Genomic DNA, 15,590 nt, shown 5'->3' on the forward strand with positions numbered 1-15,590 from the left:
AAAGGAAAATGTCCTTCTGTTATCGTTCGTGAAATGATTCCTTGAAATAGGCGCATTTTAGCCTCTTGAGGCATCCCCCCAGCCCTGCCACCTCCAGTCACTTTTTAATGGTAGGAGCCTTATGGATTTAGGCAAGATATAGTAAAGGGAAGTACAAGATACATGGATGCTTACTTTTCTATCTTCTCAAAAAAATTTCTCTGCTTTCTTCTTATTGAATTCAGATTAATGGGTTCAGGTATTTATCCAAATAGAAAAAGGATTAATGGGTCTAAGTAGATGGCGCATAGAATGCCCTATCCAGGATATCCAGCTCGTTTGCAGCATGGAGTTGATAATTGCATTTTGCTTTTATTTGGTGTTCGAACTTCGAAGGTATTGTGATTGGAGTTGCAATGACAGCAGGGATTGCTGGAGACTGGAGAGCACTCTGGACTAAACATTTCACTAGGTGTTTACTGCTATTACCATGGGCATAGCTCTTCTCCATCTGATCTCTGATTGCCCTCTTCTTCCCTGTGCCACATACACTTTTGCATTCAAGATACCAAGCAAAATCAGGAATTCAGGATAGCAATTGGAATTGTGGTTGATGCCACCACACTGGGGTAGCAAGTCGATCTATGCTATTTCCATGGGGTTTGCCGATGCGTCTTCATATATGTCTCCATAAGCCAAGGAAAAGGATGACGAACTTCAAGTTTTGAAAATAATAACTCAAGGGCAATAGAGTAATCTCACAGTGGCCTAAGAGTACTCTGGGAAATACAAATCAGAAACAATCACTTTAACTGAAAATACTAGCTAGATGGACTAGTACATAATTTAATAATACATTTATAGGGTGTTTGTGCTTTTACGGATTTTTTTTCTTCTATCTTGATATCAACTCTTATAAATAAAAGGGTTTGTGTCTTGTTGGCATTACTTCAATTCCCAAATATTCCATACCTAAGAAAAAAAATTCAAAACATATTTGACTTTTCTCCTACTTATGCAATCTCCAAACAAAATAAATGAACTGTAAAAATTGCAAAAGTAACCTGACAAACTAAAAATAGTTCCTACTTGCCCCTATCAGATGTAACTGTTTCACTATTTACTTGGTAATGTTGGAATAACAATAATCAAACAGTTGTTGCTTTTGTCACCTAATTGTTATGTCCTGTAGGTTCCACTTCAAATAGCATTGCCATTGGATGTCAACCTTCTGAATGGTCTAGATCTTGGGCTTGTTGGTGAGCATCAATATATAAATGCAGGCCTTGCCATTGCTTTATGTCGTACCTGGCTTTCAAAGACTGGCCATCTTGAAGGCAAATATCTTGAGCAGCCTGTAAGTTCTTTAGTCTGAAGTCATCTTTTTCATATCAGCATTGTGGAACTCAGAAATCTGAAGTATCACTCTTTACTATCCATGCTATATGGAAATAGAGCTCTCTGCCAGAACAGTTTGTTAAAGGGCTTACAACAGCCAGTCTGCAAGGGCGAGCACAGATCATCACTGACCCATATGTAAGATCAGGGAATCTGGATTTTTATTTGGATGGAGCCCATAGCCCAGAAAGTATGGAAGTCTGTGCAAAATGGTTTTGTCTTGCCATCAAGAACAATGTCCAGCAGAATTTCTTGGAGATGAAGCCCCAAAATGCAGCCTCTGTGAAAAACTTCATGCCAGTAAGTTTATGTTAAACTTTATGATCCTTCCATTTCATTGAAGCAAAACATATAAAATTATATAATGGAAAAAATATACAACTAACATTGAAGTGGCTTTGGATATTCTAGATGATTATGATTGATTGTGAAAGCTTTGGGTTTCATAATTTAATTGGTTCAACTCTAGGCTCATATAGGGGCACAATGTTTTAGTTGTCAGGATGGGTCTTATATTAAATTTCAGGGTTAATTTTGCATGTAAAAAACAAAAAAGCTATTCATAGCTGTTAAGGTTATCACAATTCAGTTGAGTTAATTGGAAATATCTACTTTTTTTGTTATGTTGATTTGTAGACTTATGTCCTTAGTAAACATGTTTTCATTATTCTGAGCTTTTAACAAATGTAACCCTTTCTCTGTCTGGAATGAGATGGAGTTATTGTTCAAGAACTTAAGTGTGTATATGTCTCCTCTTCATTGATTTATTCTCTTCTTCCTTTCAGCTCTCTCCTTTCTCTTCCTTTGTTCTCCCATACAGTTTTTCTTCTTATTCCCATATTGGAAGCTTTGCCTGCTCTTTCTTCTAAACCATCTCATCGGCTGTCTTTACATGGTCCAGAAGTTTAAAATTTTTGCTTTTTTTCATCTTATTCTCTGTTATTTCTGCTGCTAGTTCTTTCTTTCATTGATCTGTTATCATCCTGTTAGATACAGGAACAGTTCCATGGGCCAGGCACAGGCCAAACTCATTTGAGAACCCAAACCAAGATGAATATCCCAACCTTGTCCTGGTTCTGTAGGATATTTAGAGTTTATTTTGTTTTGGGTGACTAATAGACATGTAGAGAAATTTCCAATGTGAGTATTATTGAATTTCCAATATTCTTGGTCTAAGTTTTAGGAGACAATTAGAATTCTTTATTTTCTGGCCTTTGTAAATATGGGGTGCAGAAATAAGGAAAATTAGAAGGGGGAAAATTTAGGAGAGAAATCCTATGCAGGAATAGTCAGTCTGGTCATTGCTTGAAGGTGGCTGTGAGGCCTGTCTCTCCTCTGTGTTAAGTCTTACCACTCAGGTAGGGAAGGGAGGTGATCTCGGAGGAGGGACTAGTGTAGCTCGCCCATATGATGATGGGAGGTGGTTTGAGGAGGGAGTGAGGAAGTAGGCCGGAGTTGTCCGATCTCATAGTTTACCAGATTGGGGACCTCCAACTCTGTTCTCTGATTCTACGATAGACCTTCAGGTGAGGTACTGCACTTTGTGAGAGTGTTAGAATTTCAGAACCTGTAATCAGCCTAGGGACTGAAAGGAAATTCAGAAAGAGGAAGAAGAATAGAAGAAGACTGAAGGAGAAGAGAAGGGGGGGAGAGAGTTTGCATGTGTTCATTGGCTCTTCCGTGATTTTTTTTTTTTAATGTAAAATCAAATCTTAGTTTAGGAGAGTCTCTTAAACTGAGTTACAGCATAAAGGAAAATTGCATATTGCATAGAATTTCCAAAATCTACTAAAAAAGACACTATCTTAGGGAGATTACTTGTATATCAAGCAATAAGAAAAATGGAAAGTAACAAAAATAGAAAGTAACTAAATAGAAAATAACCAAAGTAGAAGGTTAAAATAGAAAGTCATATTCTAACATTCACCCTCAAGCTGGAACCTTCATATCAAAGTCTATTCTAACACTCACCCTTAAGCTGGAGCATGCATATCAAAGTCTCCAGCTTGGAATTACAAGAAAATATCAAGGGACTTCATTACACTTGAGCATATAAAACAATACAGACGCCGATAGTACTTTGCTTAGGGGATAATCAACAGTAACTTAAGTAAACAATCTTCATGTCGAACGAACCATTCAATAACAAGAATAATAGGCGGTGGTGAAAATTAATGTTGTCTATAAGTATAGCACCAATAATTACATCAAGGGCACTATCCAAATAATTGAGGAATCTCCACAGAATAAGATAAAATTTGGGCCAAAAGACGTATATTAGCTCTTCTTAAAAAGGCAAGTAATAAGTAAACGTATGGGTAGGTAAAAGGCAGTACAGGTTCTGTTGGACAAATGACAGTATGGGTTACTGTGGACCAAGTAGGTAGACAAAAGGCAGTATAAGATACTACGGACCAAGTAGGTAGGTAAAAGGCAATATGGGTTACTAACTTACTACAGACCAATTAGCTAGATAAATGTAGTATGGGTTAGCACGGAGCAAGTAAGTAGGTAAAAGGAGTATGGATTACTATGGACTAAGTTGGTAAACAGGTGGCAATATGGGTTACTGCAGACTGAGTAGGTAGATAAGAGGCAACCAAGTAGTTAGGTGTTGCTATAAAATATCATCTTCAGATAAAAATCGTGAATTCTTAAGCAGATAAAGAATAAACCTTCAATCTCCCCCTCACGTGTAGCATCATATGTGATTCCTTCCTATGTTAGACCCTTTTGCAGTTTCGCGCCCTTCCGGCCCTCTCTGGATCTTACAGTTCTTTTACTATGAATATTGAAAAGATTTTGTCCCCCCTCCCTTAGTAAGCCTTCTTGCTATGGTGACCTCTGGATCACTATTTGCTCACAAAAAGCTTCCCAATACAATTAATAACAACCAATTGTGAGCATCTCAAAGTCAGTACTAAGGAATTGTTTGGGTACTTGAAGGAATGATGTTACTTGATGAAAGCAGGCATTATAACTTCCAGTCATTACTGATGCCAAACAGTTACCCTAAAAGCGTAGAACAGTAGTGGCAAGTCTATAGAAGTTCAACATTTAATCAGTAATTGGGCCCTATTTATTAGAAGAGTGAAAAACCAGAGTTGCAATTGGTATCCATTAGGGTATACTTCAGAACCCAGTAATGTAAATTACTAGTAATAGGATAGCATCATAATGCACACCAGCAGAACAACTTATCATTCACTCAAAAGTCTTCAACCAGGCAGCATTACGTATCTCTGAAAACGATGTCTTGGTAACCAGTAAAAAACTTGAACAAGTGGCAACAATGGAAACGGGGCAGCAATAATCTAATGCAGTAGAGCAATTCCTTGATGCATCAAAAAACAAACCAGGGCAGCAAGGAAACATGGAACGGTGTGGTAGTCTATTTACCAGAAGAAAGGAAAGCCGAGGTCAATTCTGGTGAATAATATGGAAGCAAACTATCGAAGAGGTATCCTAGTTATCAGAAGAGAAAGAACAGATGCTGCAGTTGATTCTGATAAGTGGGACAGCAGTACCATTCACAAAGAATTTCCAAACACTTGTAGTACTTGAAAGTTGAAACCAGTAATGGATGCAATTTGAAGGCAATACGGCATCCACAAAATTTTCCACAGCAAAGAAAATCAACTAAACAAGAGCAGCAGTAGTATAACTTGCAGCAATATCGAATACAACATCTACAAAATTTACTGGAGCAGGAAAATACCTTAAAACCGGGATGGCAGCAGTATATCTTGCACCAGAAGTCAATACAGCATCAACAGAATTTTCCAGAGCAGGAAAATTCCATAAAACAAGGGCAGCTGTAGTATATCTCAGCTGAAGGTTGTAACAATTTTAGAAAATTGCAGAGAAGTTTAGTGGGGGGGGGGGGGAATGCAGGTTAATCCATCAAAAAATATCCTAGAGCTCTTTGATAGAGCATATGTAGCATCAGAATAACTTGCACTGAGTTCAGCCAGGGAAAAACTTGTGCTGATCCTGGATCCTCTCAGATCGCTAACTCAGACAAAATATAAAATCCATTCCTCTGGGTCATTGTGGTTGTGGTAGTGTTAGGAATGCAAAGGGATCACCTCATTAATTGCCAAAGAGGAATCTTAATATATGGGTAAAAACAGTAAATGGTGACTACACAACAGGTAAATAAGAAGGAGAAAAACTAGTCAAGAGACTGAAGAAACAGTCCCTGGGCTGACTAAACCTACCCTGATATTATGCTAGGATTTCAAAACCTGTAATCAGCCCAGGGACTGAAAAGAAATTTATAAAAAAGAAGAAGAATAGAAGAAGACTGAAGAGAAGAAAAAGAAGAAGAGAAAGGGGAAGAGAGCTTGCATGTGTTCTTTGGCTCTCCCTTGGTACTTTATTTATTTTGTAAAATCAAGTCTTAGTTTAGGAAAGTCTCCTAAACTAAGTTACAGCCAAAAAGGAAAATTACGTATTGCATAGAATCTACTAAAAAGGACACTATCCTAGGGAGTTGATTTATTTATTTTTGGATGAATAAATACTCAAATTAAAAGGAACGAAACACTGAACTACAAAAACGATCCAAACTGGGGAGGATCAAAAAGAAGGATGGAATTGGGAGTTGAGCCCCCAGGAAACAACAATGAGCATGTTCCTTGGGGAATCAACAACCGGGGGATGGGTAATAGAAATAATTCTAGAGGAAACATCAAAGTAAATAGCATTCCAAATCGAGTCAAATGAGCGGGATTTGGAAGTCCAACGCCTGAGATTATGCTCCCACCACAGAAGGTGGACCATGGCACCAAAGACAAGCCTACCAATCCGGTCACAAATAGAGGTACCTGAAAAGTTACTCAATATCCAAGACCAGTCACGATCAAACCCAAATGAGTGACGGGAGTGAGGCCAAATGTAGGCAAGGGCTTTCCTTTAGAGAGAACTAGAGAAAGGCCAAGAAAAGAACAAATGCTCGATGTCCTCAATACCATTCCAGCAAAGGATATAGTTGGGTCACAGGGATGTGGCGGGCTATAAGAAAAGCCTAGGTGGGAAGAGCTAAGTTTAGGGCTTTCCAAAGGGTGAGGGAGTGACGGGAATGTGACCTTTGAACCAAATCATGGGGTGCCAAGGGGGAGCAAAACAGATTCCAAGCAAAAGACGTGGTGAAGGATTTGGTGGTGGAAGGGAGCCAAACTAATGTATCATGGGGGGAGGATAGGATGGGGGGGGGGAGATAGTTCCAAACTTGTGTGAGATTATGGTGGGGGAGAGGGACCCAGGAACCATTGGAGTTGAAATCCGAGAGATGGGTAGATTTGGGAATGCGGGTTTCATAGACAGTGGGGGGGGAGAGGGTAAGGAGAATGCCCATCGGATGCCACGGGTCTAGCCAAAAGGAAGTAGAGGAACTAGAAGAAATATGGATGGTAATGGCAAGGAGGGCTCGAGGTCTGAGGAGAAATAGCTTCCTCCATATCTAGGAAGGGTTAGAAGGGATAAGGACAGTCCAGAAAGAGTCAGATTTGAGAAGGTAGTAGTGGACCCAATTGACCCTAATGGAATCTTGTTTATAAAAATTTTCCAGATGAGCTTGAGCAAGGCAGTAGAATTGACCTCTTGGATTCGGTCGAATTTCTAGGCCCCCTCAGATTTAGGCCAACAAATGTTAGACCAATTGATGGGGCGGAGGAATCACGATGATTCCTGGCCCTTCCAGAGAAAGGCATAAAAGAGATTCCATTGCCAATGAGATAAAATTAGGTATCAAGAAAATGCCACACCAATAAACATAAGAGGATTGGAGGACAGACCGAATGAGCTCCACCCTACCAGCGAAGGATATAAGCCTGCTTTTTCATAGTTGGAGACTCTTACGGATGTGATCCAGCATGGGGGCACAGTGATGGCGAGAGAGCCCGTGAGGGATAAAAGGAAGACCAAGGTAGGCAACAGGAAAGAATCTAAGCTTGAACCCAGAAAGATTTAGGAGATTAGAGCGAAGAGGATTAGACACCCCAGAAAGGAAAGGAGTAGATTTGTCAAGGTTGACCTTAAGACTAGAGATGGACTCGAAGAAGGAGAGGGCAGAGATGGTGGAGGAGATGGAGCTATATAATCGGTTTTGAGAAAATCATGAGGTCATCAGCGAAGGCAAGATGGGTGAGATTGGGGGATTTGCATTTGGGAATGGGAGAAATCAGGAGCTGATCCATCTTGGATTAGAGGAGGCGGGAGAGAACCTTCAAAGCGAAAGAGGAGAGATAAGGGGAGAGGGGACACCCTTGACGAATTCCAACACGGGAGGGGAAGAAACAAACCGACGAGCCATTGGTAATAATGGAGAAGAAAGGAGTGGAGATACAGACTTCAATCCAATGAATAAAGGAAGGAGGGAACCTCATGGCAGAAAGAACATCACTTATAAAATTCCAGCAGATTGAGTCGAAAGCTTTGTGGAGATCAACTTTGAGGAGAGCAGCAGGGGAGTGAGAAGATCTCAAACCCCCTGACAATCTCTGCACAAAAAAGAATATTATCCACAATACTCCGACCTGAGATGAAAGCAATTTGGTTGGCACTAACCATATTTGGCATAACCTTTTTGAGCTAATTCGCAAGGATTTTGGAGATGAACTTGTAGAGGAGGTTATATAGGGAAATGGGATGGAAATCGGAAAGGGGGAAGGTGCCAAACTTTTTGGGAATGAGACAAAGAAAAGTTTGGTTGATAAAGAGGGCTGGGAAGGATTGAGGAAGAAGCTGCGAACAACACGAACAAGATCATCCTTAATAAGATCCCAAGCACTAGAGAAGAAAGTCATACTAAACCCATCCGGGCCGGGAGCACGGTTGGATTTGTGGGAACGAATGGCCTGAAGGATCTCTTTATGGGTGTTAGAAAACAAGCTTTAAATAATCAAAATAGCAGTTGATCTTGAACAGAGAAAAGAGAGAAGAAGAAGAAGAGAAGAGAGATGAAGAACCAGTAGAAAAGGCCTGTGATTCTTAGCTAAAGAGTCTAGAATCACAGAGCCCTTTTATTTATAGCTTCTAATGAATCTAATACAACTTGAGAGACAAGTAATTGTCCTCTAGAAAAAAGGAAACAAAAAATTACAGCTTTAGTAACTTCCTAACTCCTAAAATAGAAAGTTCTGAAAATAGAAACTACCACCAAAATAGAAACTATGCTTTCTAATAACTCCCAAAACTTATGTAGCAAGACTCCCACATTAGAAATAGAAAATAGAATAAAAACAATAGCATAATATTGTTCACGTGAACAGTAAAAGCTGTTTTTACTGTTCACGTGAACAGTAAAAATCCCAACAGTAAAATTCCCAAATTTACGTATACTTCAACAATGGGAAGCGATAGAATAAAGAGGGGTGAGAGTTTGGAGGTCAATGAATTTATTGATGAGATTAGGAGGGAGAGGGGGCTGAATCGGGAGGGAGAGAGAAGTTTAGAGAAGTAAGAAACAACTTCAGCTTTAATTCCAAAGGGGTCAAAGATCCAAGTGCCATTACTAGAGAGGAGAACAAGAGATAGTTGGAGCAATGTGACCCCATCACTATTCTCAAGGAGTTCTTCATGGGTCATCTTCATTGGTGGTTGGCCAAGTTTTGTCTTTGCAAATGGAATGCTGCTGAAACATTGGAATCAATTAGGTCACATGAGTGTCGATCTGCTACAGAGTGGATTTATTGTGTTCAAATTCAACATTAAGGCAAATAGGTTAAAGGTGCTATAGAAAAAAAAGGGGGGCTTGGTACACCCAAAGGAGGCCACTTATTGTTAGGTTTTGGAGCCTGAAGGGGGTATTGGAGAAAATTGAGCTATGTTATGTGCTTGTCTCATTCCCAAATTTGCCATTTCATTTTTGGACTGCCTCGAGTTTGAGTTTGACGGGCAATCCCATTGCAAGGCCATTACTCACGGGCAAGATGAACAAGTGCATGGAAAGACTATCTTGTGCTCAAATTTTTATGAAACTCAAAGCGTCCTGGCAGCTAGTGGACTCCATTCTTGTTTATGGTGATAAGGGATTACATTTCATCAGCTTGTCCTCTATGAATGGAGGCCTCAGGTGTGTGTAAGGGGTTTGGACCTGCAACTGTCATCTGCTCCATTGGAAGGTCTATCATTAATGGAGGGCCTGCCAGCTCGAATGCTGCTGGCTGGAAACCTAAAAGAGTTTGGAGGTTGAAAGAAGATGAGGTTAGGGGTTATCACCAAGGAGAATGGAGAGAGAGGGCAAGAATCTGTTGTAGCATTATCAGGCTGTACCAACCAGGGGGAGGTTTTCTCCATTGAAAAAGGGAAGGCACTAACAGAGCACAACCCATATGCAGTACTTGAGAGGTGGAGGAGGATTTTGATGCAGAAGAGGAACTGAGGGTTAGGATATTGATCTGCTAATGGAAGATGCTTTAATGAGAGATTTTATTCAAATTTAAATGAGCTTGGTTCCAAACCAGATGTGGAATCTAATGATGAGGAGGTGATGGATGACAAGAACAATCAATTTGTTCAACATGAAGTAGGAGAGGAGATTCAAGATAAGGATGCTGAGATGGGTCCCATGAGAAAAGAGAGAAATACCAAAGACAGTGGTGTGCCTATTTTGGAGGAGGTTAGGGATGCTATGGGGGTAAAACAGGAGATAGAAGAGGGGCAGTTTTAGAGATTATAGAGGTTAGTTTTATCCTGAACTTGCGGTGAAAGAGTCAGTGAAGTGAACATAAGGACCCCCTGGCCAAAACCCTAAGTGGGGCCCTCAAGATGGCTCTAGGAAGCCACCCTAACCTGGCCGAACCACTATTAGGGGGTATTTTTGGCATTTTAGACCTCTTTTTTAAGTTTGGAATATTTCCAGATTAATTCAGAATTTTATTTGAGTTTAAATTAGTTATTGAGTTGCGTTTGGAGTGGTTTTAGGAGTTTGTTTTGAGTACAACTTGTTTTGTGAGTCCTTAGTTATCTTAAAATAGGCAGATGAGTTTTAATTAAAAAAGTATTCAGCATGTGCTTATATAAGTTAACCTAAAGTCTAATTATTAGCGTGTGTCATTTAGTAGATTCCAAATCAAGAGTTGAGGTCCTTAAGTAGATTCTAATTCAAGAGTATTGGTCAAGTGGTGTGATCCTTATCTATTAAGGAGTCCCACCTAAGTTAGAGTCTTTTGAAGGATATATAAATAGTCAAGTATTCTATTTAATTTTTCAGTTTTGATGATTAGTAAAGTTGATTGTGTTTGAGGTTAGGGTTCCTAGTTGAGAGGGCCCTGGTTGAGTGAAAACTGTTCAAGTTCATCTTCTTCTTCTTCATCCCAGTCTATTTTCCAGCAATCAAGCAACTTCCTTCAAGAGATACAGCAGTGCACAATCAATCACAGCAGCCTCAAGTAAGTTCAAGACCTCCCCACCCCCTCCCCTGCCTCCCTTTCTCTCCTGCAGCTCTTCCCCACCCTCCCCTGCCTTGCGCACTTAAGTTTTCCCAGATTTTCCCCTCCCCTTGCTGCCGCATTACAACAGCAATCCTCCTCCACCCCCACCCCCTGCGACTCTTCTGACCACCTCCCCTAATCCCCCCTTCCCACCACTGCCCTAGCAACCCCTGGTTCCCACCCCTCTTGCTACCCCACAGCAGCCTTAGGATCCCTTCCCCTGCAGATTTCAAATCCTAGTCCCTTAAGCGTCCCTGTCTTCTCCCCTTAGGTCGCACCACCCTTTAGGTTTTAGGCTGCAGTTAATCTCTTAGTTAGCCCTTGTTTTCTCAGTTTCCAAAAATCCTGCGCTTCATTTTCTTCACCTGAAAATTCTGCAACTTATCCAACTTCTGAAAAACCCTATGTTTATAAACTACAGACCTACCCAAGCCCTTGAATCATTGAAATCCAGTTCTGAATCTGCAGAAACAGTTAAGGCAGAGCTTATCCTCCCCTAGCTGAAAAACCCTAGTAACTAGTTTTCTGTTTCTATTCAAATTTCAAATCTGAAAAGGGCAAGTTCTGTAATATCCTATAAACCTTAGGATCACTACTCTCTTTAGCTAGAAATTCCTTGGCAGCCCTTAGATTTAGGGTAATTCCCAAAATACCCTTTATCCTAAGTCTGGGTTTACATCAATTGGTATCAAAGCTACAGTTGCAGCACCTCTCTAAGAGTCTATATTCATCATGGATGAACTAGGTATCAACAAATAGTTGGAACAAATTCTGAAAGTCGAACAGGAGATGCTTACCCAAATCACTATGATGAATACTAGAGTCATAAACCTAGAGCAAGCCAGAACAATAGAGCCAATACAGACTCCAGCCCCACCACCCCCTGGACTTAACTCTCAAGTCTATATGCCACATAGTAAAGGAACAAGTGGCACAAGAAGACATCAGGAAGATGAGCCAGAACCATACCACCCCAAAGATTCTAGAGATAGAAACAACTACACCAGAGAGTCCAGTTATGATAACCCAGTTTTTGAAAGATATGAGCAAGATGATGGACAACAAAGGAGGGCACCAGCAGCCCAACCATCATCTAAAAATTACCTGAGAGCTTACTTCACTGAAGGCCAGGAATAGAGAAGGGTTACATACCACCACAAGGTGAAACTAGATTTGAAGGAGTTCAATGGTTCCCTTGATCCACAAGTCTTCTACGATTAGAGGGGATCCCTAAATGACTACTTTAACTGGTACGACTTATCTGAAGACAGAAAAATGTATCTAGCCAAGACCAAATTGGTTGGAGCCGCCAGAGATTGGTGGCACATAATGGAAAAGAGAGTTGTACTATGAAGGCCGAGAACCCACTACTTGGAACTAGATGTGAAGAGAGCTCACAGAAAGTTATCTTCCAAAGCATTACAAGATTAGACTTCAAAAGCAATTTGACACTCTGAAGCAAGGTTACCAGATCAGTTTCTGATTACATCCATCAATTTGATTCCTTGGCTTCTAGAACTGGTACTAGAGAAAGTAGGCTTCAAACCTAGGTTTAAGCTGGGATTAAAGCCAAATATCCAACTGACCTTGAAGGTTATTGATATTGGTGATTTGATGGACTTATTTGATAAAGCTTTAATTGCTGAAACTTTGTTGGCTCAAAAGAAGCAGCCTAGCCAAGACTACAGAATAGACCCACCCATTGCCAATCCCACTAAAACTACAAGCTTGCAACACCAAAGGTAGGGACTCCTACCAAAGTAGGGCCAGTCTTTAGCAACAATCTAGGAGAATGTTTTTTTCTGTTAGCGAAGTGGACACTTCGCCAGAGAGTGTCCTAAGAGGAGAGGACTTCCAATCCTGGAGGTACCCCACCAAGACCAACTATTGAAGAAACCCATGAATGTCCACCACTAGAGTTTGAAGATGAGGAGTATGGTGGAGATAAGAACATAAGATGGATCTAGAAGCGCACCTCAATATGGTCTCTAAAATTCTGATGACTACTACTATTACTTAAGAAGACTTAAAGATGAACTCTATTTCCCACGCCAAACTTAGAGCCAGGAGGACTCGAGGCCTTAGAGATCATGGACAGTGGCAATAATATCAGTGCAGTGTCAGAAGGTAGGACTCATGCCAAAAAGCACCCCAAACCCTCAAGTTACCACTTCTAAATGACTCCAAATTAGATGTGGTTACCATGTTCCTTATTCCAGTCAGTTTACACTCCTATTCAGATGCAATCTAGTGTGATGCCATTCCCATGAAGACAACTGACATCATCCTAGGAAGGCCATGGCTACATGATAGAGATGTCAGCATCCCCTGCAAGGAGAACGAGTGCATCTTCGAGCACGAAGGACAAAAGATAGTACTCATACCATTAAAATAAAAATCTAGCGGAAGATGCCAAGAAGAGACAAGCCATGCACAACAGTTAGCAGAGTCCCACTCAGAGCTAGCTAGTCATGCTGACCCAATCTAGCAGAACTCTACAAAGGCCTAGTGTGAAGACAGTCCCAGCAGCAGGCAACCAGTCACTGAGGATTAATGTCTTCAAGAGGGGACAACTGATGTGAACACAAGGACACCACTTGGCCAAAACCCTAAGTGGGGCCCCCAGGATGGCTCCAAGAAGCCTTATGAGGGGGTATTTTTGGCATTTTAGCCACCTTATTTAAGTCTGGAATTATTTCCAGATTAATTCAGAATCTTATTTGAGTTCAAATTAGTAAGCTGAGTTGTGTTTGGAGTGTTTTAGGAGTGTGTTTCTATTATGTTGTTTTGTAAGACCTTAGTTATCTTAAATTAGGCACGAGAGTTTTAATTCAAAAAGAATTCAGCATGTGCTTTTAACTTAACTTAAGGTCTAACTATTAGCATGTCTTTTAGTAGATTCCAAATGAAAAAAGTTGAGGTCCTTAAGTAATTAGATTCAAATGGTGGGATCCTTGTCTATTAAGGATTCCCACATAAGTTAAGAGTCTTTTGAAGGGTATAAATAGCCATGTATTCTATGTAATTTTTTGATGATTAATAAAGTTGATTGTGTTTGAGGTCAGGGTTCCTAGTTGAGGGGGCCCTGGTTGAGTGAAAATTGTTCAAGTTCATCTTCTTCTTCTCCATTCCAGTCATCATCCAGCAATCAAGCAACTTCCTTTAAGAGATACAGCTGTGTACAATCAATGACAGAGGCCTCAAATAAGTTAAAGTCCTCCCCTTCCCACCCCCGGCCTCCCTCTCTTTCCCACAGCTCTTCTCCCACCCTCCCGCCTTTCACACAGCATCCTCCCCCCGCCCCTCTAGCACCCACAGGTCTCCCATCCCTCTTGCTGCCCTACGGCAGCCTTAGGATCCCTTCCCTTGCAGATTTCAAACCCATTCCCTTAAGCCTCCCCTTCTCCCCTTAGATTGCACAACCCTTTAGGTTTTAAAGCTGTGGTTAATCTCTTAGATAGACCTTGTTTTCTCAGTTTATAAAAATCCTGCACTTCATCTTCTTTGCCTGAAAATTCTGCAACTTATTCAACTTCTGAAAACCCTTAGTTTATAAACTTCAGACCTACCCAAGCCTTGAATCACTAGGGTAGGTCTGAACAGAGATAGAAAACTAGGGATGTTAGGTATTTCACTAGGGTAGGCCCTAGTGAAATACCTTAAAACCCTAGTTTTCTATCTCTGTCCAGATTTCAAATCTGAAATTATATAACAGCAGGGTTTACAAGTACTAAGATATCCTATAAACCCTAGGATCACTACTCTCCTTAGCTGGAAAATTCTTGTGCAGCTCTTAGATTTAGGGAAATTCCCAAAACACCCTTAGTCCTAAATCTGTGTTTACATCAGTCAGATTCTCGAGAGGACCCAGAGGTGGAATTTGGTTCTGATTTTGAAATTATGCTAAGCAGATTGAAGATGATTATGACTGGTCCACATCAACAGCTACATGATGATACAGAGTTAAATTTGAAGGCAAAGTCCATAGTTTTGAATCAAATTGAGGAGAGGGTCCACATTGTGGATTGGAGTGAGTATTTCTCCAAAAAACTTGTGGTTCATTTGAGAAGGTGGTAATTAATTTACTGCAAGGGATTTATGACTCTAGTAGTTAGCCAATGGGAGAAAGCATGATGTCATTGGGGGGGGGGGGGGGAGGCAGGAAGCTTCCTTGGGTAAAATCATTGAGGCTAGTGGAGAAGAGGAACTGAGAGAAAAAAAAGTGGGAGGGCAGTACCAGACCAACCAGGCAGGGTTTTCCTTGAGTTAAACCTCTTTTATCTTATCTGAACGAGACTAAAGGTTCTGGTGCAAGGTTAAACAAATAGTCATGAGAACTAAGTATGTAAGAAAGCAAAAAATGAGCTATTGTGAAGACAAAGAAGCCAAATATTATTCCTCCTATATTGAGAATGGAGATGATGGCAAAGGGCTAAGGGAGTTTAATGAAATTAGTTGATCGTTGTTCAAATGCCCCTGAGAAACAGCTTCATGTGAATAATGCCAATTGAAGAAAATAAATATTAAATTGGCATGTTCGTTAGAAACTAAAGAAGGACAATGAGGGGGATGTCTTCCAGAGGCTGCAGTAGGTTTGAAGGTTTGTTCTTAATAGACAGTGAATGAACCTACTAGAATTTGGATAAGGTGGGATCCAAATATTTGTGTCAGCGTAGGCAATACAGGTGAAGCCTCAGATTGTCCATGTAAGGGTGAGAGTGATAGGATCCTTGACTGGGTTTCGCAATCTACTGTGTATGAGGGAGGGAAGTGAAT

The 15,590-nt window shown here is 40.6% G+C and overlaps 1 protein-coding gene across 8 annotated transcripts in view; it reads left to right on the forward strand.

The window, feature by feature from the left end:
- DFB (DHFS-FPGS homolog B) overlaps window positions 1–15,590 on the forward strand; it is a 78,559-nt gene that overhangs the window by 50,197 nt on the left and 12,772 nt on the right. For all 8 annotated transcript variants that reach the window (XM_089158090.1, XM_089158091.1, XM_089158088.1 and 5 more), the window contains exons 12-13: window positions 1,172–1,336; window positions 1,435–1,677. In XM_089158090.1, the coding sequence (XP_089014216.1) occupies window positions 1,172–1,336; window positions 1,435–1,677 (408 nt within the window). The remainder of the gene's footprint in view (window positions 1–1,171; window positions 1,337–1,434; window positions 1,678–15,590) is intronic.

Source organism: Hakea prostrata, chromosome 6 (genome assembly GCF_041222555.1).
Source record: "Hakea prostrata isolate BN-2017 chromosome 6, UWA_Hpros_2, whole genome shotgun sequence".
NCBI classification, from domain to species: domain Eukaryota; kingdom Viridiplantae; phylum Streptophyta; class Magnoliopsida; order Proteales; family Proteaceae; genus Hakea; species Hakea prostrata.